Below are 26,668 nucleotides of genomic sequence, written 5' to 3'. Positions count from 1 at the left end.
ATGTACTGGAGAGAGAGAGAGAGAGAGAGAGAGAGAGAGAGAGAGAGAGCAAAAGAGAAGGTGAGAGAGCAAGGGGTGGGACCGATGTACTGGAGAGAGAGAGAGAGAGAGAGAGAGAGAGAGAGAGAGAGAGAGAGAGAGAGAGAGAGAGAGAGAGAGCAAAAGAGAAGGTGAGAGAGCAAGGGGTGGGACCGATGTACTGGAGAGAGAGAGAGAGAGAGAGAGAGAGAGAGAGAGAGAGAGAGAGAGAGCAAAAGAGAAGGTGAGAGAGCAAGGGGTGGGACCGATGTACTGGAGAGAGAGAGAGAGAGAGAGAGAGAGAGAGAGAGAGCAAAAGAGAAGGTGAGAGAGCAAGGGATGGGACCGATGTACTGGAGAGAGAGAGAGAGAGAGAGAGCAAAAGAGAAGGTGAGAGAGCAAGGGGTGGGACCGATGTACTGGAGAGAGAGAGAGAGAAAGAGAGAGAGAGCAAAAGAGAAGGTGAGAGAGCAAGGGGTGGGACCGATGTACTGGAGAGAGAGAGAGAGAGAGAGAGAGAGAGAGAGAGAGAGAGAGCAAAAGAGAAGGTGAGAGAGCAAGGGGTGGGACCGATGTACTGGAGAGAGAGAGAGAGAGAGAGAGAGAGAGAGAGAGCAAAAGAGAAGGTGAGAGAGCAAGGGGTGGGACCGATGTACTGGAGAGAGAGAGAGAGAGAGAGAGAGAGAGCAAAAGAGAAGGTGAGAGAGCAAGGGGTGGGACCGATGTACTGGAGAGAGAGAGAGAGAGAGAGAGAGAGAGAGAGAGAGAGAGAGAGAGAGAGAGAGAGAGAGAGAGCAAAAGAGAAGGTGAGAGAGCAAGGGGTGGGACCGATGTACGAGAGAGAGAGAGAGAGAGAGAGAGAGAGAGAGAGAGAGAGCAAAAGAGAAGGTGAGAGAGCAAGGGGTGGGACCGATGTACGAGAGAGAGAGAGAGAGAGAGAGAGAGAGAGAGAGAGAAGGTGAGAGAGCAAGGGGTGGGACCGATGTACTGGAGAGAGAGAGAGAGAGCAAAAGAGAAGGTGAGAGAGCAAGGGGTGGGACCGATGTACTGGAGAGAGAGAGAGAGAGAGAGAGAGAGAGAGCAAAAGAGAAGGTGAGAGAGCAAGGGGTGGGACCGATGTACTGGAGAGAGAGAGAGAGAGAGAGAGAGAGAGAGAGAGAGAGAGAGAGAGAGAGAGAGAGAGAGAAAAAGAGAAGGTGAGAGAGCAAGGGGTGGGACCGATGTACTGGAGAGAGAGAGAGAGAGAGAGAGAGAGAGAGAGAGAGAGAGAGCAAAAGAGAAGGTGAGAGAGCAAGGGGTGGGACCGATGTACTGGAGAGAGAGAGAGAGAGAGAGAGAGAGAGAGAGAGCAAAAGAGAAGGTGAGAGAGCAAGGGGTGGGACCGATGTACTGGAGAGAGAGAGAGAGAGAGAGAGAGAGAGAGAGAGAGAGAGCAAAAGAGAAGGTGAGAGAGCAAGGGGTGGGACCGATGTACTGGAGAGAGGGAGAGAGAGAGAGAGAGAGAGAGAGAGAGAGAGAGAGAGAGAGAGAGAGAGAGAGAGAGAGAGAGAGAGAGAGAGAGAGCGCAAGGGGTGGGACCGATGTACTGGAGAGAGAGAGAGAGAGAGAGAGAGAGAGCGCAAGGGGTGGGACCGATGTACTGGAGAGAGAGAGAGAGAGAGAGAGCAAAAGAGAAAGTGAGAGAGCAAGGGGTGGTACCGATGTACTGGAGAGAGAGAGAGAGAGAGAGAGAGAGAGCGCAAGGGGTGGGACCGATGTACTGGAGAGAGAGAGAGAGAGAGAGAGAGAGCGCAAGGGGTGGGTCCGATGTACTGGAGAGAGAGAGAGAGAGAGAGAGAGAGAGAGAGAGAGAGAGAGAGAGGAGAGAGAGAGAGAGAGAGAGAGAGAAAAAGAGAGAGGGGGAGAGAGAGCAAAAGAGAGGGGGGAGGAGAGAGCAAAAGAGAGGGGGGAGGAGAGAGCAAAAGAGAGGGGGTGGGAGAGAGCAAAAGAGAGGGGGGGGAGAGAGAGCAAAAGAGAGGGGGAGAGAGAGCAAAAGAGAGGGGGGAGAGCAAAAGAGAGGGGGGGAGAGCAAAAGAGAGGGGGGAAGAGAGAGCAAAAGAGAGGGGGGAAGAGAGAGCAAAAGAGAGGGGGGAAGAGAGAGCAAAAGAGAGGGGGGAAGAGAGCAAAAGAGAGGGGGGAAGAGAGCAAAAGAGAGGGGGGAAGAGAGCAAAAGAGAGGGGGGAAGAGAGCAAAAGAGAGGGGGGAGAGAGAGAGCAAAAGAGAGGGGGGAGAGAGAGAGCAAAAGAGAGGGGGAGAGAGAGAGCAAAAGAGAGGGGGGAGAGAGAGAGCAAAAGAGAGGGGGGAGAGAGAGAGAGCAAAAGAAAGGGGGAAGTGAGAGAGCAAAAGAGAAGGTGAGAGAGCAAGGGGTGGGACCGATGTACTGCAAGAAATGGCCCGTGTGCACGGGCTTTAGGACTAGTCATTTATAAAGCGATGAAACTATTATTATTCACATTAATGTTTAAGTTGTCAAGGCGACCCATTTAAAAATGTGTGCAGATTTGTCTTGGTCCTGAGAAAACTAGCTGAACAGCAGAAAGTATTATATACATTAATAATCAAAAGGTAGCTATCCTTTCATTCAATTCGCCACATTTACCAAGAGCCCGATTCTCTAAACGTTGCTGCTCAAACGTTGCTGCTCCCGCTGTGACATAAGCATGAAACAAGCAAACCTCCTGCCGAAAACTACCAATATGGAAGACATCTGCACTGCTAAATACCTTAAACCAGGGGCCTTCAAACCTACGGTAACATACTTGAAGGGACATTAAACGTAGCTGACATGACACTTCCATTCCCGAACCATCTGAGTAATTATCCACGCATCTACCCGCACACATCTAAAAACCTCCTGCACTATCTGCAGACAAAACAGAAAAGATTAACTTTGCCCTTGACACCACCCGTGCCATAAGGGATGTAATGATATCACTAAAACTATCCCTGGTGATCTGCTATGTTAACGTTGTTGTTGTTTTTCATACGTGTATTATTATGCACACATTTTGTTTATTACACTATATATATTGTTGTGATTTCCTCTTTGAGGTTGCAGAATTGTTTTCACTCCCACAATGGGTTATATTACTCAGTACTCACATAGTCTATGCCAATAAGTAAGCATGATAAATGTTAGGGGTTATGTGTATAAACATTGAAGCTACCTAAACACATTTGTTCAGTATATCCCTGACCCTTTTGCAGCGGCTAGTGGCCAAAGACGCGTAAAAGGCACATACAGTAGCTATAATTGGTGGTGGTTTTGACACTATACATTCTAGCTGGCCACAAGACCTAGTGCACCAACAATCCAATGTGAGGAACAACAATATGTGTATACTAATATAACCTGAACCCAAATGATACCTTTATTTTCTTCTAATACTCACAAGTATCATTATTCTAAACAAAATGTACCTGTGCAGAGTGCTACTTACTATTGTATTTCACTGATACCAGAAAGTTTGGCTTTGGCCTTAAAGGGACAGTCTACACCAGAATATTTATTGTTTTAAAAGATAATCCTTTTATTACCCATTCTCTAGTTTTGCATAACCAGCACAGTCACATACATACAGGGAGTGAAGAATTATTAGGCAAATGAGTATTTTGACCACATCATCCTCTTTATGCATGTTGTCTTACTCCAAGCTGTATAGGCTCGAAAGCCTACTACCAATTAAGCATATTAGGTGATGAGCATCTCTGTAATGAGAAGGGGTGTGGTCTAATGACATCAACACCCTATATCAGGTGTGCATAATTATTAGGCAACTTCCTTTCCTTTGGCAAAATGGGTCAAAAGAAGGACTTGACAGGCTCAGAAAAGTAAAAAATAGTGAGATATCTTGCAGAGGGATGCAGCACTCTTAAAATTGCAAAGCTTCTGAAGCGTGATCATCGAACAATCAAGCGTTTCATTCAAAATAGTCAACAGGGTTGCAAGAAGCGTGTGGAAAAACCAAGGAGCAAAATAACTGCCCATGAACTGAGAAAAGTCAAGCGTGCAGCTGCCAAGATGCCACTTGCCACCAGTTTGGCCATATTTTAGAGCTGCAACATCACTGGAGTGCCCAAAAGCACAAGGTGTGCAATACTCAGAGACATGGCCAAGGCTGAAAGACGACCACCACTGAACAAGACACACAAGCTGAAACGTCAAGACTGGGCCAAGAAATATCTCAAGACTGATTTTTCTAAGGTTTTATGGACTGATGAAATGAGAGTGAGTCTTGATGGGCCAGATGGATGGGCCCGTGGCTGGATTGGTAAAGGGCAGAGAGCTCCAGTCCGACTCAGACGCCAGCAAGGTGGAGGTGGAGTACTGGTTTGGGCTGGTATCATCAAAGATGAGCTTGTGGGGCCTTTTCGGGTTGAGGATGGAGTCAAGCTCAACTCCCAGTCCTACTGCCAGTTTCTGGAAGACACCTTCTTCAAGCAGTGGTACAGGAAGAAGTCTGCATCCTTCAAGAAAAACATGATTTTCATGCAGGACAATGCTCCATCACACGCGTCCAAGTACTCCACAGCATGGCTGGCAAGAAAGGGTATAAAAGAAGAAAATCTAATGACATGGCCTCCTTGTTCACCTGATCTGAACCCCATTGAGAACCTGTGGTCCATCATCAAATGTGAGATTTACAAGGAGGGAAAACAGTACACCTCTCTGAACAGTGTCTGGGAGGCTGTGGTTGCTGCTGCATGCAATGTTGATGGTGAACAGATCAAAACACTGACAGAATCCATGGATGGCAGGCTTTTGAGTGTCCTTGCAAAGAAAGGTGGCTATATTGGTCACTGATTTGTTTTTGTTTTGTTTTTGAATGTCAGAAATGTATATTTGTGAATGTTGAGATGTTATATTGGTTTCACTGGTAAAAATAAATAATTGAAATGGTTATATATTTGTTTTTTGTTAAGTTGCCTAATAATTATGCACAGTAATAGTCACCTGCACACACAGATATCCCCCTAAAATAGCTATAACTAAAAACAAACTAAAAACTACTTCCAAAACTATTCAGCTTTGATATTAATGAGTTTTTTGGGTTCATTGAGAACATGGTTGTTGTTCAATAATAAAATTAATCCTCAAAAATACAACTTGCCTAATAATTCTGCACTCCCTGTACACTTTTTGCCTATGTGATTATCTTGTATCTAAGCCTCTGCAAACTGCCCCTTATTTCAGTTATTTTGACAGACTTGCATTTTAGCCAATCAGTGTGGGTTCCTAGGAACTCCACGTGTGTGAGCACAGTGTTATCTATATGAATCACATGAACTAACACCCTCTAGTGGTGAAAAACTGTCAAAATGCCCTGAGCTAAGAGGCGGCCTTTAAAGGGCTTAGAAATTAGCATATGAACCTCCTAGATTTAGCTTTCAACTAAAAATACCAAGAGAACAAAGCAAAATTGGTGATAGAAGTAAATTGGTCAATTGTTTAAAATTGCATGCCCTATTTGAATAATGAAAATTTGTTTTGGACTAGACTGTCCCTTTAACCCTTTATATTCTGTATAACGTAGCTTTTGTGTTCTATTATTTCCATACCTCTTATTTATCTTATCTAGGACCCAAGAGTGACCTGAACAAACATTGCTTGTGGGGGGAAAAGAAAAAAAAAAAAAAAAAAAAAGAAGGATAATTGCTTTAAAAAGTACAAATATGTTTATAATCTGAATAATGTCTGTATACTCATTGAGAGTACATTCCATGTACAAATGTATACTTTTCTCTTATTGTTCTTTGCACATGTGATTTTTTTAAAATACCTTTTTCTGCAGCAAAGCCGGATCGGCGATCCACCGTCCGCTTCTCATGCTGTACATAGCATAGCAATGACGAAACTGGCTTCCTCCAATCACTGCATGGCCTCACAAGATGGACGCTCTGGGGTGCACGCCATGATTAAAGGAAGCTGGTTTCTTCATTGCTGACGTAAGTACAGAGGAGCTGCAGGCGGGGGAATCGCCAACCCGACTTTGCAGCAGAAAAAGGTAAGTATTAAAAAAAACTGTGCAATGTGAAGTTTCATGAATGAAAGTGCCCCTGTTTTTAAAATAATTTTTAAAAACCTGGCACTGATTCATGAAAGTTTACATTCACTTTAAACCATAAATTTAATTTTTTATTTTTGCCGGGTAAAAAAAAAAAAAAAAAATGATGTAAGAGAACTCATATTTAACATAAAGCATGATTTCTGAAAACAATGCTTAAATAATATCCAAAAGGTCAATATTCAAAGGGTTTCTTATTTGTCTGTTGTAAAATGATTGTCGCAGTCTTGTTGAGTGGGCTGATCAGTGGCATTTCTAGGGTGTGTATGAAGTTCTTGTTGTTCTCATCACAATTCCCTAAGCAAGTTATGTCTGCAGGTGTCACTAGGTTTTGTCTCTACAAATGTAAGCTCGTGAGGTTTGTTTCAAAATATGCAACGTGCTTATTGAATTGAAAGAAAGATGTTTGCAAAACTAGAAACAAATACAAGGTAAGCTACCTGTGACATGCACTTTGTCCTGAGATATTCTGCTTTGCAGAGAGCCTCTTTCCTTTCTATGGAACTCAGCTTGCAACCCGCTGGGAATTCCTGGTCCAGCCTGGTTTACACCCATGTGAGGGAGTGATATTTCTTGCCATACTAATACATTTTCGAGAGTCCTCCCTAAGACTGAAAAGGACCTCCAGTTTAACCACTAATATTTTAGTCTATGAAAACCGTTGAATAATTAAGATTTTTCCTGTTGACTATTTCTTCACTAAAATCTCCCTTTGAATGTACATAAAAAAGTCAAGTTCCACAAATTCTGGGATATGTTCTTAGGTATTAATAGATACAGTATTCAGAAACAAAATGTTCACACAAAGGAAGAGAAAGTTCCATTGTACATAGTGTACACCGTACTACAGAACTTGACAAACCCACTGGTGCCTTAAAATAAGGCTCTGGCTCCCTGGTTTTAAGTCCCCAAGACATTATTATTATCATAAAAAATTTTTTATAGTGATGCAAAATTCTGTAGCCCTGGGTACAGAGATAGAAGTATACAATGACAAGGATTTGTGATAACATACAAAACATAACAAACTAAACAAATCTAGTACAGGAGGAAGAGGGCCCTGCTCCAGAGGGCTTAGAGTCTACAGGTTTAGGGTGCAGAGACATAAGGTTTGGGGTAGCTTGGATTGTATTTGCAGCAGTCATTCAAGGCAGTTCAAGATTTATTTTGGGTAGGATGAAATACAGCCTCTCTGAATAGGTGGGTTTTCAAGGAGTGTCTGAAGATATACAAGGTTGGAGACAGTCTTATTGAGCGGGGTAGAGATTTCCAGAGGAAAGAAGCAGTATGTGTGAAGTCTTGGAGGCGGGAGTGGGACATAGAGATAATAGGAGTATAAAGACGTAGGTCAGAGGTTGATCAAAGAGGACGGGTCAGGGAATATTTGGAGATGAAAGGAAAAATATAGTTGGGAGTGCGGCTGCTGAGTACTTTGTAAGGGTTAATACTTTAAATTGTATTCTGAAGTATATGGGGAGCCAGTGCTGGCTGCCACCTAAAGTTTAGCCTAATGCAACTGGATCCTTTCTAGCTGCGAAATACAAATCAAACCTTAGTCATGCCCTCCCTCTAATAAATGCCGGCTCCTAAATTTATGATCTTCCTCCTAGATTTTGAACAAATTTGCAATGAATTTGACATACACACACTTTTTATTTAATGGACACACGACACTGCAGATTTTACTGACCACCTGGCTAAAGTTTATGCCATTATTAACCTAAATTAATTAGAATATATATATATATATATATATATATATATATATATATTATTTTTTTTTTTTTTCAATGTTTGTTGCACGAATGATCATTAAATCATTTTCTGCTAAATTGTGCAAGTGTGCTTTGGATAGCTTAAGTAACATTTATAAATAACAGAAAATACAAATTAAACTTGTGAACCAATTTCTATGAAATCGCTGTTTGTACTGATTTCCAGGAAATTTCACCTAAGTGATTATAGCAAATAAACTTTATATAAAATAATTTTTGAACAGATAAACTTATATTCACATTACCAACACAAAGAATATTTAAATCACAGAATTCAGCTACACATAAGTGTATGTTCAATTTTCTTTTGTCCTTGTAAAAGATGATGTACACTTATCTGAGAACTTACAATGATTACAGTGGTAGTTGTGGGAGGAAAAACTGGAAGTAGTACTTAATGTATAAGGGCTTGTCCGATTTAACTGCCTGATTATCTGCCCAAGCCAACACTATGGTAACCAAGTAACGCAATGTTCTTAGGCTGCCCTGTATCTCAACAGCTCTGTTTTTAAACATTACATCATAATATTAATTCTAATGTAACATAAAATTAATAAAAAAAAATATTATTTTAAGAATAATTAGACATTTACAGCTCAAACCACATATATGATTTATATAGTACTTAAAAGGTTATTCTAGTGTAAAGATAAAATGCTCTATTTGTTCATTTTAAATTAATTGCATTTTCAAATTATGGGCTTTGCTTGGAATTTTGTGTATTTTCAGGCTTGAACCCAAAAAACAATTTAAAACCTTTATGCTAAAAGTACTTTTTTTTTGCAGCGAATTTATGCCAAGCTGAGCACCTCCAGCAAAACTCCTTTTTGTCAATAGCGTCCTCTTAGCCAATGGCGTACTAGCCATAATGCTGATTGGCCCTGAACAGCTATTGCCTAAGAGGTGGAAACGTAACCTCATTGAAAAAATAGTGTTCAACTTGGCATAAACTTGCTGAAAGAAAGGTACATTCAGCATAAAGTTTTTTATACTTCATGAATAAAAGTCCCCTTTATCTGTAGCACTGTTAAATCCTAGCATTTTTGAAACACTAGGATTTACCATCAATTTAAACCTAGGGTTCATGATCATAAGAGGACCACTGCAGTTTCTGACAACATTTGGACTTCAACTCCCCATCCCTGGTAACCGGGTGATCAGTAAGGTACACTGCCAGCATTTGCCATTCAATCTGTTTGGCTAGAGAATTAATTTAATCTACAATATGCAATGTATAAATGTTGCCAGCCGAGTGGCATTATAAAGTAAGCCGGGTGGGTAGAGTATAATAATTTTTAATATTATAACATTTTCTGTTATCCACAGTGCAAATTAATTGCATAATTTAACAAATTTATGTAATGATCATTTGCGCAATAAACATGAAAAGACTTTAATATTAGGTAATTTTATCTTATTTTTGGCTAACATTTTAGCTTGGTAAAAGAACACTGATAAAGAGAATTAAAGACTAGATTTTTGCATCAAGTACTGAATTAAGAAAGTACTGGCCGAGCACACAGAGGTCATAAAACAAATTGTGATAATGCAGGTTGCCAAGAGGGAGACTAGTGTGCAAGTCAGTCACAGAACACACATTTTATTCAAATAACTGACTAATCTCTGAAAAAGGGACACATTAGTGGACAATCTCATTGTACTACAGTGGTCATGCCACTTTATGACCAAGCCTGTATACTTGAGTGGCTGTTATCTGACAGGGTTCCTGCAAAGTTCTGAATTGCAAAAGGACCTTCCAGTATTAATATAGTATTTGAAGTTTTCTATTAAAAAAGAAACAAAAAAAAAAAAAAAACATTCAATTTGTATAACATGTAATTAATTGTATGTTTAAAAATGTATGCTCTGTTTGAATCATGAAAGAAAAGTTTTGGGTTTCATGTCCCTTTAGTCTTATGTAAACCCAGAATTACTGCTTATGTAACTTGGGTGTTATTTTAAATTGATTTGGTGGTTTCATTTATTAATTGAAATAGTTTTGAAAAAAATAAATAAATGGATTTGTAAGAAATCAAGCTTTTTGGAATGGGAGCTGTATGTTTAACCCATAATTTGGGGTAACATTCTCAGTGAGGTGCAAGTCAGTGACTGAAGCATATGTACGTATGTTGCTCCTGATTGGTTCACTGGCCATATCCTTGTTAAAACACATTGACCCACTTTTGGCAGAGGGATCACTAGGGGGGTGCGGAGCGCACCCGGGTGACAACCTCAGGGGGGGGTGACACCAGATAACTCAGGCACTGACAGGCAGGAACTGCGATGCCTTAACTTTAAGGTTTGTGCAATAGTGCATTATTCTCAATCCCATCACTGACACTCCAGACCCGTCACATTCCTCAACTTATAGTCACACAGCAGCACACCAGTAGGAACATGGCCGGAGATGAAGAGGGTGGTGGGAGGAGCGCAAGTCACTCTCACGAGCCTGACCAGGCAGCAGCAGCGCAGGACAGAGAGGAAGCTCCACTTGCAACACTGAGGCAGCAAACTTTAATAATTGCCTCTTCACTGATACTATGTGCACTGTATATCCCTTCTTTACCAACACTGCACAATAAATCCTGAAACTTGTTTTCCATTGCACTGGATAGCTATTTAAAGTTAATTACTTTTCAGTCTGTTGAATACTAGATTTTATGAATTGTAAAGAAATCACTATCAGTCCGATAGTGATTTCATTACAATTTATCAAATCTGGGAAGCAAGTTTCAGGATTTATTGTGCAGTGCAAGTAAAGAAAGGATATACAATATCCATTAATTAGGAGCAAATAGCCTTCTTAATGGCTCATGTTCTGACTCCCAAAAAGACAAAAATAGATATTAGTTCCTAATAGAACAAATAAGTGATATTTTAAGAGGCTGTAGAATTTTATATCTAAAGTGAATGTCAATTTTCATGTGAGTGTGCCCGGTTTTTTAAAAAACTATTAAAATACAGGGGCACTTTCATTTATGAAAATTGACATTGCACCGAATTTTAAAAATACTTACCCAACAATGACGAAACCGGCTTCCTCCAATCACGGCATTGCCTCAGGGAAGCCATGATTGGAGGATGCCGGAATCGTCATTGCTGACGTATGAAGAGGCTTGCGACGGGCTGGTGAAGCGATGGAGCGGCTTCAAGAAGAAAAAGTAAGTATTTAAAGAAAACAGGTAAAATGTAAACTTTCATGAATGAAAGTGTACCTATTTTTAATAGTATTTTTAAAAACGGGCATTCATTCTTGAAAGTTTACATTCCCTTTGTCAGGATATCTGGGAATGTTTATTAAAATATAATATAATATAACATATACATATATATATATATATATATATATATATATATATATATATATATATATATATATATATATATATATATACACACACATACATACATACATATATATATATATATATATATATATATATATATATATATATATATATATATATATATATACATACACACACACACACACACAGCAGGTAGTGGCAGGTGCACTCTCACTAACACTTTAATTCCAAATGCCAGGGTGCTAGAATATGGTGTAGAATATGGAAATCAGGAGACAGCACTCACTGGTCTTGACAATACTGGATTTATTCAGTGACGTTTCGGGGAATACACCCCTTCATCAGACCAAAGTACATAGAATGAAGCAAACATTTATACTGTTCCATAAGACCCTCCCCCAGTGTGAAAATGCGCCAAAATTGTTGCCATGGCAACCACCAAGTGTCAACAAACCCCATACAAATGAATTAAAAAAACAAATGAAATATAACACAATATACCAAATAAGTGAACACTGCAACCATGTACATATACAGAGCAAGTGGGAATCATAATGCAAATGGTAGATACAATTAAAGATCAAACAGAATCTCAATAGAAAAAAGTATTCAGCATAGATAGACATTATGTAACCGATGAGCAGCAGTTAACAGGACCAATGAGCAATGCATAGATTAAACGTTTCATTACAGGCTTATAATGAGCAAGCAATATATACATATACAGGGCATACTATCCCCATCATACAGGCAGGTAGAAAAGATAGCGGAACGACTATAGGTAGAAATCACACTGCAGGCATATATTAGCAGGGGGTGTCCAAGGTATATGTATTGGGACTTATCTCATTAGTATCAATGTAGCGCTGGCAGGAAGAAGGGCTATCAAGGCACATGAACATGGAGTAACCAGTGAAACACTCTATGCATACAGATAAGGAGAAGATAAATAGCTGATGGGTTTAGAGGGATATAGCTCCGCGGAGAGTTGTGTGTGTTACCGGAGATACAATAAATAATGAAAGTATACTGCAAAGTTTTTTGTTACATATATCAAAAATGTTTATATAAACATATAATGTCATGGACATGTGCAATTACCTTCATATAATTTTAAGAATGAACATTTTTTAGCACTTTGAGTGCTCTTTTTTTAAATATATTTTGAGAAAACTTTAAAATTGTGTTATGCAAAAATAAAAAGCTTACGCTATATCACACACACTAACCTCAACAACATAGAAACATAGAAACATAGATATGTTTCTATGTTTCTATGTTGTTGAGGTTAGTGTGTGTGATATAGCGTGAGCTTTTTATTTTTGCATAACACAATTTTAAAGTTTTCTCAAAATATATATTAAAAAAAAAAAAAAAAAGCACTCAAAGTGCTAAAAAATGTTCATTCTTAAAATTATATGAAGGTAATTGCACATGTCCATGACATTATATGTTTATATAAACATTTTTGATATATGTAACAAAAAACTTTGCAGTATACTTTCATTATTTATTGTATCTCCGGTAACACACACAACTAAGTGATACAACTGCAAAAAGCCAGCAACATCACAGATGTGTGACTGCCAGCCACTTCTGTCACAGAGTGCAAGAATACCTATGCTCTAAGACAGTGCTTACTGTGAGTTGTGACACACTAGTGTGTTGCCGGCAGTTTGTAGGTGTGTCCCTGCTTCAGCACAAATTTTTTTTTATTTAAATTTTTTGGGGGTTTCCGACTTTCCGCATATCACATGATTGATACCTAGTGGTTCACAGATCATCTTAACCAATTGGCGCAGCTAGGCGGGAACTGAAACTTTTTCTATTGGCGGCTTATGCGAGTGTCTTTATCTAATATTCCACCAAAATATTCAGAAACTGTGTTCATCCCATAAACTTCATACATCCCATTCAAATAGTAAGTAGCTATTGGTGTTATTAAACTTTTTCTTAATTCTTGCACATACTTACATACTATTACTTGTAAATACATTTAGTTATTATATACTTTATGTATGTGTCCGTATCTCTTAAAACAAGTTAGTTTAACCTCCTGTTTGCTAGTACAACTGAATTACTGTGTCGCAAAATTGTGTAGTCACCAACATTAAAAGTTTGGAAAGCTCTGCTCTAAGATAATGGTACCCAGTATGCATAGGCGGAGCTTCCTCATCCCTAATAAAATAGGAGAGAACTGTTTTGAAAAGAGCTGCAGGAAATACAACAACATGGTGAGTAGTAACCATTCTTTTCTCAGCAGTTTAATGGTCCTTTATCACACCAGAATAAAAAGTCAACAGCAGCTTATGATTCATTATTTATAATGAGGTCGACAGCAGTGGTGGTTGTTATATAGGGGTGCTATGCACGTGCACCCCCTGTTGAGCTGCAAAATGGCAGTGTCTCTGCCAAGATATTCCATAGATTGTGCTCTGTGTCTCAACTTTTTCACCACCTTTGTTAGCCCAGAACCGCCTCTAGTCTGTGAAGAAATGTGCGTTTTGTGTCCCTTTATGAATTAAAAATTTAGGCCCCATAGTAGTAAAAAAAAAAAAAAAAATCATTGTATTCCTTAAAAGGTACATAAGCAAATATTGTAACACTGAATCCTAAAATATTGTGAATTGTTTTATTCTTCCTGTTTTACTATAGACTGAGTAATAATACATTACAGTGTGACAGATAGGACACTTGTGGGCAGTGATGTGCAGTCACTAGAGGCAGGTGAGGCAGTGCTTCACCTCTCATATGGGCAAAAATATATATTTTTTTATTGACTTTAAAAAAAAATATATATATTTTTTTTTCCCCAGCATTTTTTTTTTCACAGCTATATGTTGTGCAATGAAGAGGCACAAGCAGGTCTGCCCACCATTACACAACATGCGGCGCCATCTACTGGATGAAAGTGGTTAAGATCATTGAATGGCCCATTAACTGCTTATTTGAGGCAGTCCTATTTGGGCTGAACCAATCCAGTGAGAGGCATTAGTAAATGGAACTTAAAGTTGGGGCTGGATGTTAAATGACATAAAATAAAACAAAAACGGAAAAAAACAACTTTCATTTATTTTGTTGCTGTCCTGTGAACCTGCTAGCTTTGCTAAAGTGAAAAAGAGAGTTCTGTTCTTCCCCTCTAAGTGCAGTGGAATGTGCCACTGTCACTTCCTGAATCCTTACAGAGCAGGAAGAGAGAGGCACAGAGAGCACTGTTTCAGCCCCATCTTATTAAAGTAAGATTTTACTGAAAAGGATTCTGTTTGTGAAAATGATAATTTAATGAATGTGGTTTAGTGTTTTTTTTACTCTTTTACAGCAAAGGATCGTTTTTGTATTTTGTTTACTCAAACTTTACACCCACTAACTTAGCAGCTTGCCTCTGTACTGCACACTAATGTATGGTCTCATTTAGTTATAGTCTCACTTAGTCTCTGTAGCTTTGCTGTTTTATTACTTTAAAATGCAGTGGTCCCTCTCCCCCCCCTTGTATGTGTGTGTGTGTGTGTCTCTCTCTATCCATCTCTCTCCTTATGTGTTGTTCTCCCCCATGGTCTCTTTCTCTCTCTGTCTCTCTTCCTCCCCCTCAGACTCTCTCATCCCTTATGTGTCTCTCTAACCCTCTGTGTGTGATTGTGTCTCTCTCTCTCTCACCCTCTGTGTGTGATTGTGTCTCTCTCTAACCCTCTGTGTGTGATTGTGTCTCTCTCTCTATCTCTAACCCTCTGTGTGTGATTGTGTCTCTCTCTAACCCTCTGTGTGTGATTGTGTCTCTCTCTCTCTAACCCTCTGTGTGTGATTGTGTCTCTCTCTAACCCTCTGTGTGTGATTGTGTCTCTCTCTAACCCTCTGTGTGTGATTGTGTCTCTCTCTATCTTTCTCTCTCTCTCTCTAACCCTCTGTGTGTGATTGTGTCTCTCTCTCTCTTTCTCTCTCACCCTCTGTGTGTGATTGTGTCTCTCTCTAACCCTCTGTGTGTGATTGTGTCTCTCTCTCTCTCTCTATCTCTAACCCTCTGTGTGTGATTGTGTCTCTCTCTAACCCTCTGTGTGTGATTGTGTGTCTCTCTCTCTAACCCTCTGTGTGTGATTGTGTCTCTCTCTAACCCTCTGTGTGTGATTGTGTCTCTCTCTCTCTTTCTTTCTCTCTCTAACCCTCTGTGTGTGATTGTCTCTCTCTAACCCTCTGTGTGTGATTGTGTCTCTCTCTTTCTCTCTCTCTAACCCTCTGTGTGTGATTGTGTCTCTCGGGCTCTCTCTAACCCTCTGTGTGTGATTGTGTCTCTCTCTCTTTCTCTCTAACCCTCTGTGTGTGATTGTGTCTCTCTCTCTCTCTTTCTTTCTCTCTCTCTCTAACCCTCTGTGTGATTGTGTCTCTCTCTCTCTAACCCTCTGTGTGTGATTGTGTCTCTCTCTAACCCTCTGTGTGTGATTGTGTCTCTCTCTTTCTCTCTCTCTAACCCTCTGTGTGTGATTGTGTCTCTCGCTCTCTCTCTAACCCTCTGTGTGTGATTGTGTCTCTCGCTCTCTCTCTAACCCTCTGTGTGTGATTGTGTCTCTCGCTCTCTCTCTAACCCTCTGTGTGTGATTGTGTCTCTCGCTCTCTCTCAAACCCTCTGTGTGTGATTGTGTCTCTCGCTCTCTCTCTAACCCTCTGTGTGTGATTGTGTCTCTCGCGCTCTCTCTAACCCTCTGTGTGTGATTGTGTCTCTTTCTTTCTCTCTCTCTCTCTAACCCTCTGTGTGTGATTGTGTCTCTCTTTCTCTAACCCTCTGTATGTGATTGAATCATTGTGTCTCTCTCTCTTTCTCTCTCTCTAACCCTCTGTGTGTGATTGTGTGTGTCTCTCTCTTTCTCTCTCTAACCCTCTGTGTGTGATTGTGTCTCTCTCTCTTTCTCTCTCTCTAACCCTCTGTGTGTGATTGTGTCTCTCTCTCTTTCTCTCTCTCTCTCTCTCTAAACCCTCTGTGTGTGATTGTGTCTCTATCTCTTTCTCTCTCTCTCTCTAACCCCTCTGTGTGTGATTGTCTCTCTTTCTCTCTCTCTCTAACCCCTCTGTGTGTGATTGTCTCTCTTTCTCTCTCTCTCTAACCCTCTGTGTCTCTCTCCCCCGTCTGTCTCTCCCTCTCCCCCCTGAATGCTTTTCTGTGTTTCTGTCTACCTTTTATTTATTTAATTAATGAATTGATAGTGCCACCTGATGGTGTGGCTTTATTTAAAGGGGTGAGGCAAAGCGCCCCACCATCTTTAAATTTCACCAGCCGCCACTGGATCAAGACATTTTTATATTTACTGCATAATGAAAGAATCTATAAGCATAATTTGCAGCATTAAAGTAAAAAGTATGTTTTAAACATATTTTAATGGGCATGGATTTCTAGATCTCATAATCAGAGCAAGCCTTGTGTTATCTGGCAAGAGTTTCTGTTACAATCCTTTTAGACTAAAATCAGATGTTTACTAAGTTGACCAGTTTTCCAAGACACCATTTAAAGGGACATGAAACCCATATCAATCCCATATGCAAATTTAAATAACTTTCCAATTTACATCTAATATCTATTTTTTTTCATTCTTTTGATATCCTTTGTTGAAAATCATATCTAAATATGCTCAGTAGCTGCTGATTGGTGGCTGCACATAGATACCACATGTGATTGGCTCACCCATGTGCATTGCTATTTCTTCAACAAAGGATATCTAAAGAATGAAGGCGTATCCTAGCCACTGCCTCACCAGCCTCTGACGTCACTGCTTGTGGGTAATCTCTTATTTTAGTGTACAGGTAGTCCTCAGTTTACGCTGGGGTTAGGTTCCAGAAGGAATGGTTGTAAATTGAAACCATTGTAAATTGAAACCCAGTTTATAATGTAAGTCAATGGGAAGTGAGGGAGATAGGTTCCAGGCCCCTCTCAAAATTGTCAGAAGTAACACATAGTACATTATTTTTAAAGCTTTGAAATGAAGACTTTAAATGCTAAACAGCATTATAAACCTAATAAAATAATCACACAACACAGAATATATAATTAAACTAAGTTAAAGTAACAAAAACATTTGCTAAACAGCATTATAAACCTAATAAAATAATCACACAACACAGACTTCACTTGCATTTTTCTGCAAACAGTTCTTTCTATGCATTAAAATCTGGACTGATTTATAGACAGGAAGATCTTGTTCCTTTGAAATCTGCTCGATAGCTCAGGTCTGGTTAAACTGATTAATTTCAGCTTGCTTGGCTTTGCTGCAACAGAGGCGGACATCTCCACCTACTGGCTATTTTAAGAAATGCACTTCTTCTCGATGCTTTTCAATAGCAGACACATGACTGGAAAAAAGGTTGTTATTCTGAAACGGTGTAAATTTAACCGTTGTAAGACGAGGGCCATCTGTATTTTATTAGGAGCATCTACCCAATTTAGTATTTTAGCGTATTTTATTCTCAGTGCTCTCACTGGTAACACAATGTTTATACAATGTTGCAAGTAATCAGACTGCATGAAAAACTGTGAAGCTAACCACGTCATGCCTTCAGTTTTTACTAGTATTATGCACTGTAAAATTAACACTTCATTGCCTAGAGTAACTAGTATCATGCCCTGTAAAATTAACCCCTTATTGCCTGCAGTAAAATTAACCCTTTATTGCCTATAGAAACTACTATAATGCACTGTAAAATTAACCGTTTTTTGCGTTCAGTAACTAGTATTTATGCCCTGTAAAATTAACCCTTTATTGCCTACAGTAACTAGTATTATGGACTGTAAAATAAACCCTTTATTGCCTACAGTAATGAGGTTAATAGTCTATAACTGATGGCATTGCAAGGGTTAATAGAAAAGAGATTGCATTCAGTATGTCAATATGTGCCCTAAGGACAGTGCTGTTATCATTTTAGAATCTCTCTGTGCAGTTTCTTCAAGATGAAACAATGTATCAAGAAACACATCAACAGTGGCTGGGAATTTAAAACGCTTGTTTCTCCTATAGGTATAGAGAATAAAATACGCTAAAATAAGAGATTACCCACTTGTGTACAAACTCATGTGAGGTCCTTATGTAGTATATGAACTCCTTACTCCTATGAGTGTCTCCTTGGACTATGACAACGAAGATAACCCGTAGTGTACCCTGAGTGACCATCAAGCACGTGATTTGCACTGATTACCTGTGTAATATCTTGCAGAGTGACAGATCATAAATAGCTAAGACAAGAGACGGGATGTAGCTGTTATATGACAGACAACCTGCACCGTAACTGAGGTGGGGGGGGGGGAGAGTGAAGTTTCACAGCTCCTTTGTGAATGGCAAAAATTGTGACAGTTCCAGACATAAGCTGCTGCAGTGTCAGATTTGAGTGACAATGACACCTTGCATCATCATGACAGCTTATACTATCTACACATCAACAGCTAAACTGCTCCAGCACCTGTATGTTCCTAAAAACAATAAATTCTCTGCTCGCTACACGCCCAGCCAGACAGCAATAATAACAACACGAGCATGCATAGGTCATTTCCTCAGCATATCACAGCATACAGGGTAGCTTCGCACAAACCTGCTCAGCCGCCGCCATATCTGCACTCCGCCCACACAGTCTGACAGAAAGGACTAATCTATTCAGCTATGCAGGGGGGAAATACCACTACGTAACATGCGCTGCCTCTTCACAATAAAGCTCATTTAAATCAAACTTGTTTTTATTAAATCATGTATTCTTGTTTTATATATTATTTGCCTAGTAGAAGTATATAAGGTTATTAATATTTAACGCGACTTTGTGTTTACATTACCCTTTTGAAGAAGTGGTATCGCCCTTTTATGTGTTGGGGGCAGCTGCCTGAGTGTCTATCCCTCTATTTGTGTCATTGTGTTGCTTTATATAGAACGCTAGTGATCCGATGTGCTACTACGGGTATTGTCGAAAGCCTAAAGTAAAGTCTACTCGAACAAATACGCTTTGTTATAACGTTTGTGTGGGAAAATGAACACATTAGACAATGTTAGTTGCACTTTTATTGTTCTACAAAACATTCTGCTCTTATAAAATAGTTTGTTATATACACTTTAATTATGTGTGGCAAAAAGTTGCTATATACATTTATTATTTATTTTGTCCCTTTCCCTGTAGCGTAACTTCTGATCGTTTTTCCAATTCGTCTGAAGTTAAGCTAAGCAAACAATCGCTGTATGTAATAATAATAATTCAATCACAATGAGTATTGTTATATTCCATAAAGACATTGGTTGCACACTTCCCCTGCACCTTCCATGAAGACATTGGTTGCACACTTCTCCTGCACGTAATTGTCTTGAACAAAAGATATAAGAAAATAAAAATATAGCTTTCAACATAGCAGAACCCATTGGAAAGGTCACACTTTTCTGAGAAATACCAAAGGCTGAACACCAAACACCTAAAACTAAATTCCCATACAAAAATCTGATATTCTCATAAAAAGTATAGTAATTCATCAGTTACTATATGACCATTTGTCATATTAAAATGAGTGGTATAATAGTTCATCCAGTACAGCAACCCAATGTAGTGGTGCCATGCTAAATCCCTTTCTAATATTTCACCATCATATTAAATATTTCTCCAAAGGCTGACACTTTTTTTCTTCTCTGAAGCATTTCAAACACAAGTGCCTCCTTTTGTAAAGTTGTCATTCAGACCTTTATCCTCTTTTGTCTTGAGTACTGCAATTTATTACTCTCTGGTCTTCCTGTTTCTTTTCTCTGTTCTCTAAAAACTATTCTAAATCCATCTAAGCACTTCACCTTCCTCTTTTAAAAAATAATTCCACCTCTCTTTTTCTAAAATATCTCAACTGATTGATATAATCCCTCTAATCTTCATCAAGGCTTTTAAATGTCTAAACCTGTTTAAAAATGTAATCCATTTTGCTACACTATTTTTTCCCCTTACAGTGCAGTTAAAGGGAGATTAAACCCACTTTTTTTCTTTCATGACTCAGATGTAGAATACCATTTTAAACAACTTTCTAAATTACTTCTATTATCTAATTTGCTTAATTCTCTTGATATTTTTCCTGAAAAGCATATCTAGATAGGCTCAGTAGCTTCTGATTGGTGGCTGCACATAGATGCCACATGTGATTGGCTCACCCGTGTGCATTGCTATTTCTTTAACTAAGGATATCTAAAGAATGAAGCAAATTAAATAATAGAAGTAAATTGGAATGTTGTTTTAAATTGTATTCTCTGTCTGAATTATGAAAGAAAAAATTTGGGTTTAATGTCCCTTTAAAGGGACACACAAGTCAAAATTAAAGGGATATAAAGCCCACATTTTATTTTCATGATTCAGATAGAGTAAGTAATTTTAAGCAACTTTCTAATTTACTCCTATTATCAATTTTTCTTAGTTCTCTTGTTATCTTTATTTAAAAAAGCATGAATCTAAGCTTAGTAGCTGGCCCATTTTTGGTTCAACACCTGGGTAGCGCTTGCTGATTGAAGTCTATGGGCAGTATCAGTTAGCGCAGTCGCAACATCTAAAGTCCTTTAGTTATATGAAACCCACATTTTCTTTCTTTCATGATTCAGATGGAGCATGCAATTTTAAGAAATTTTCTAATATACTCCTATTATCCATTTTTCTTTGGCTTCTTGCTATGCTTTGTTGAATGAGCAGCAATGCACTACTGGTTGCTAACTAAACACATGGGTGAGCCAATGACAAGCAGTTTAAATATGCAGCAACTAATCAGCAGCTAGAACTTAAGTTCTTTGCTGCTCCTGAGCTTTCCTAGATAAACCTTTCAGCAAAGGATAACAAGAAAAGGAAGCAAATTAAATAATTGAAGTAAATAGGAAAGTTGTTTAAAATTGTATTCTCTATATGAATAATGAAAGACATTTTTTGGGTTTCATGTCCCTTTAACGCATGTCGGGCTCACACAATTTTTTTTTTTACTTTTTACAATCGCTAACCCACACTCGCAAAAACTTCACTTCTAGCATTGTTATCGCTCAAACAAAAGCACGAAATAGCACGCCTCTTGTAATCTAGCTCTCAGTTCCAAATATTTCCAGCCCCACAATACAATGAACTGCACGTTACACAGAGGTTTGCACAATCATCAAATTCCCTCACTGTTGTGGGGGTGCAAACAAATATTGACTGAACCATGTCACTTCCATCACACATTACACATTACTTGTCGCACTCCAAGCTTCTTAAAAACAAATACTTTATTGTTCTTGTCTTAAAAAATCACACATCACAAGAGGTAATCCAACAGTCTCTTCTGCGTTTCGTGCCTTTACATACGCTTAATCATAGATGAGATCATCAGGTCACGGCTTACTTTATTAACCGTGTCCAGCCAATCACAAATATATTACATGCAAGTTATTAAAAATTACAATAATAATAATAATAATAAAAACAAAAATATGCATCTAATTAATCAGTCTTAGTTACAGTAATACAGTTACTAATAAACATCATACAATGTACTAACTTAATCAAGATTAACTGACTTCCTAACCTAATCAATGAAATAACTAATGTCCCATTCTGAATTCATCCCATTAGGCTGTCTCGTAATTAACTTAAAGGGGCAGTAAACTTACAAAATAATGTTATATAATTCTGCACATAGTGCAGAATTATATAACATTATCTTAGCCAAAATTTATGTAACATAATATTGCCTGTTAAATTTGATTAAAAAAAAGAGGGTTTTTTCAGACCACCGCTCTTGCTCTACTGAGCGGGTCTGGTTTTCCCCCTGAACGCATCTGGGCTGCTGTCTATTCACAGCCCGGCCCGATCGCGCTATTACACTCAATGCAGCTCGCTCCCGCTATCAGACAGAGCAGGAGCGAGCTGAATTGAGTGTAATGGCATGATCGGGCCGGGCTGTGACTAGACAGCTGCCCACAGTGCCCAGATGCGCTCAGGGGGAAAACCAAACCCACTCACTAGAGCAAGAGTGGCTGTCTGAAAAACACAATTATTTTAATCAAATTTCACAGGCAATATCATGTTACATAAAGTTTGGCTAAGATAATGTTATATAATTCTGCACTATGTGCAGAATTATGTAACATTATTTTCTAGGTTTACTGCCCCTTTAAGATCCAAAATAACTCTTTTTTTCTAATATTTTTATCCTACGAGTTGTTAAACCTACGTACTGATAACCACATAGTTTGAACTCTAATAAATAACATGATCAAAACCACAGTTAGCATAGAAGTCAATATCAAGTCAATATCCCATAACCTTTCTCTTAAAATTCCTACCTTTATTGACATGACAGCAAGTATTTCAACCTTGCACACCACACTTATAGCAACCTACAGAGTTATCCAAGTATTTTGTCTGGTTTGTGATCGATTATTTTTGACCATACTCAGTGCTAGACTTTTCGCTAATGTACATGGTTTCTTAGACACAAATTTGCAATTATTAATTTCAATGTTTAATAGAAACTATGTGGTGATCAGTACGTAGGTTTAACAACTCGTACTGTACGTACCAAAATAGGTGAACATCTAAGGGCTATGAAAAATTATAATAAGGATTCCTCAGTAACAAGGCACTTTAATCATATTCATTTTTCTAATGTCCCAAATGGATCTGTAACCATAATTGATAGAGCTTTAGTTCTACCAAGGGGTGGCTGTAGGATCACGATATTACAGAGAAGAGTTATTTTGGATCTTTAAGTAAAATATGAGACAACCTAATGGGATGAATTCAGAATGGGACATTAGTTATTTAATTGATCAGGTTAGAGAAGTCAGTTAAATCTTGATTTAGTTTGTAAATTGTATGATGTTTATTAGTAACTGTATTAATGTAACTAATAATGATGATATAGATGCATAATTGTTTCTTTGTAACTATCGAGCTGTAGGATGATACATATAATTAATGAAATCGAAAACAATATATATGTGACCGCTCTATAATTGATTGTCACTCAAAATCATTGCACCATAATCTTTTTGCTTTTATTATTATTGTAATTTTTTATAACTTGTTTGTAATATATTTGTGACTGGCTGGACACGGTTTAAAAGTTAGCCGTGACCTGATGATGTCATCTATGATTAAGCGTCTGTTAGGGCCCAAATGCGTAATGTGATGTGTGATATTTTTAAGGCAACAACAATAAAGTAATTGTTTTTAAAAAGCTTGGAGTGCAACAAGTTCTGGTAAAATGTGATGGAAGTGACATGGTTCAGCCTCGATTTGTCTTGCAACAGTGAGGGAAATTGGTGTTTGTTCAAACCTCAGTGATTTGTAGCAGCAGAGCTTCTGTGCTATTTGGGATTACAATAAACTACACTCTAGGTCAGTGTTGCTCAACCGCAGTCCTCAAGGGCTGTAGTTGAGAAACACTGGTCTAGGTGATGGTTAATGCTTCTGAGCAAATTCTAGTGCAATAATAAGATAATATTAAATGGTAAATCTGATGTCCATCCTCTTCATCATTCAAGTTATTTTACTGCCAGTAAAGGTTAGCCCTGTCCCAAAAATAGAGGCACAGCTCTAAAACGTCAACCCCAAAAACAATTGTAACCCTTACAAATAGCCTAATAGCATTGAACCAGTGTCAAACACTAGCACTGAGCCAACTACAATCAATTGTGGCTGTATGAAATGCCACCTATTGTAAGGATGGAACTATGCTAGTCAGAACAGAATAACAGCAACACTCTTTTTTTTATTATTATTTGTCCCTCTCCTTTTTCTTTTGTGTTTCCCCTGTGATTCAGTTTAAATCATGATATGAATACATTGTACTGAATTATAGAAGATAATGTGTTTAGCCCCATAAGGGTTTAATTACAATGTGGAGATTTGTGTAAGTATACAAAACTGTGTTGTTTGTTTGTATTCTTTGAAAACCAATGCTGATCTTAAAAATGACTTCCCCAGAGACACACTTATATGATTCTTGTGTTAAGTTACTTATCACAGGCACTTAGAGGCAAGCAAAGCCTTGCAAATTTGTAAAGGCAATTATCCAATCTCTCACATATGCCTGCAAGTCTTCCACACTATTATAAATTAAATTGTCAGCTAATTGGGACAGCAACCTAAACCTGTGCTCTCTTCATGTTAAAAGTACTTAAACTTTCATATTTGTGATATTAAAGCTAAAACATGTTCAGGTGTAAAACTTCTAAATGTAAAGGACCACTCAATGCAGTACAATTGTATATTTAACAAGTACATAATAAAAAGACAATGCAATAACACTTACTCTGAATTTCAAATAATTAAATAATAATTTATTTTTTCTCTTATTTTCTGGCCCCTTGTATCATGTGATAGACATCAGCCAATCACAGACTAGTATACGTATACCATGTGAGCTTGTGCACATGCTCAGTAAGATCTTGTTCCCCAGAAAGTGAATATATAAAAAGACTGTGCAAAATTTTATAATTGAAGTAAATTGGAAAGTGTCTTAAAACTGCTGCTCTATCTGAATCATAAACGTTTATTTTGACTTGAGTGTCCCTTTAAGTGAAAAAAATAAACAAAAATTATTTTTTTTAAAGGGAGTAAAAAAAAGTTTTTACCTTTTTTTTTATCTTAAAACGTTTAATGTTCTGCCTCAGTACACAAGAGTTTTGATGATTGTATTTAAACAGAAACTTGGGCAAGACCACATATAAGAAAATGGACTGACTTTAGTCAGGTTAATAATGCACCTTGCGTCACTCCCAGTGAAATACACAGTGCATTGACAAGCTGGTTACTTTAGTAACAAATGGGCCCTGTCTCTCAATAACTTTGAGTTAAACCTTACAAGTCATTATTTAGCATGAAGAACGCTTTCCAGCTTTGTACTATTTAAAGCACAGTGAGCACCTTGTAATTACAAGATTTTCCTACAGTTTTGCAATAATTTAATGGGACAGTAAATTCTTTGAGAGGTATTTATGAGTAGTAATACAACTTTGCAATATAATTTAATTATTTGCTTTGTCTCCCTTTTGTGTAAATAAGCTCAATTTTTTTTTTTCTAATTCTTAGAACTGGAAATGTACCCAGACTACTTCTCAAAGATAACCCTGCTACATATATGTCCCTATTGCTTAACAAATAACAGACTGCAAAACAATTCTAACATTATGACTGTGGCTAGTCTTGTCTGCAGACTAAAGCCCAGATTTGGTCTCCCAAATATGGCAAATGGTGGGGGGAGTTTGGCTATTGAAAAACAAAAGAAGTAGACAAGAATAGCCATATCATAATATCTGCTGAATCCAGTTACAGAAAGATAAGCTTAGGCATGTGAATCCAACCAAGTCCAGTGTAGTATTTAAATACTGGTTCTTCATCATTATTTTTTATTTTATTTTCACCATTCTCAATCTTATTTATCATTTTTAACTACAGTGGTTTTAGCATTTATTTACGCCTCACACTCCTAAAACTTCCATTCCTGTTGTACACCTAAATAAGATATTTTCTGGCGAAAATATCCTAGGAGCCAAGGCTTACCCTAAAAGGCAGCGCAAAAAAGTTTTATATCTCACCCACCCGAATCTTACCAAGTGCCTTTTCAGTTGTCAGAATTGGAAAACTCTTAATGGTAAATTTATAAAGCTGCATTCTCAGCTTTTAAGGCTTTGTGGAGTCACACATTTATGAAGCAGAAACTGCTTCTTTTCCCTCTCCGTCACCTTAGAGTTGAATAAATCATTCACCCTGACACTCGCTTGTTTGGGGTGATTGACATGCCCTGCTCTTGCGCAAACGGTTGCGCGAAAGCAGGGGGCAGCATTACACATGAGAAATATTGTACAATGCTAAATTTCATCACACAATGTACCGAGACATAACTAGAAACCACAGGGCCCAGGTGCAAGAATCTAAGAAGGCCCCCCACCCCTTCTACCCCCCTAACCCCCCCCCCAAAAAAAAGGTGAATTTGATATATATCTTTTTTATATATATATTTAACACAGAAAAAAATGTGAATCAGATTACATGTCTGCAAAAGGAGGTACCCTGTGCCCACAGTCTGTGAGATGGTCTGACCCCCTGTATATATATATATAGTGACACTATTTAACCCCCCAGTACTGTATATAGTAAGTTAGTGACACAGTCTGTAATCTGCCGGTGAGATGGCTGGCCTGACCCTACCCATCCCAGTACTTTATAAAGTGACCACAGTAGTCTGTGACATGGTCCAGCCCCCCCATACTGTTTATAGTGGTACTGTATAGTGACACTGTTTACCCCCTCCCCCCTATGCTGTAGTAACAAGGTCTGTAATTTGCTGGTTCCACAAACATACACACGCACACATACATGCATAAATACACACACAGTCACATACATACATACAAACATATACACACACACAAACATGCATAAATACACACACAAATCAAACAGAGAAACCCAACAACAGAACTCAGCCACACCGGGCTGTAATGAATCAATATGAATG

At 38.4% G+C, this 26,668-nt stretch overlaps 1 protein-coding gene across 1 annotated transcript in view; it reads right to left on the bottom strand.

Annotated features, from left to right (window-relative positions):
* Positions 1 to 18,798, bottom strand: part of SGCB (sarcoglycan beta) — a 124,280-nt gene extending 105,482 nt beyond the window's left edge. Inside the window, exon 1 of the mRNA XM_053703974.1 lies at positions 18,766 to 18,798. Coding sequence (XP_053559949.1) covers positions 18,766 to 18,783 — 18 coding nt within the window. The 5' untranslated portion in view covers positions 18,784 to 18,798. The remainder of the gene's footprint in view (positions 1 to 18,765) is intronic.
* Between the last annotated feature and the right edge of the window lie 7,870 nt (positions 18,799 to 26,668).

The sequence above is a fragment of the Bombina bombina genome, chromosome 2 (genome assembly GCF_027579735.1).
Source record: "Bombina bombina isolate aBomBom1 chromosome 2, aBomBom1.pri, whole genome shotgun sequence".
NCBI lineage: Eukaryota > Metazoa > Chordata > Amphibia > Anura > Bombinatoridae > Bombina > Bombina bombina.
The sequence above is the reverse complement of the archived record's forward strand: the minus strand, read 5'-3'. Positions and strand labels throughout refer to the sequence as shown.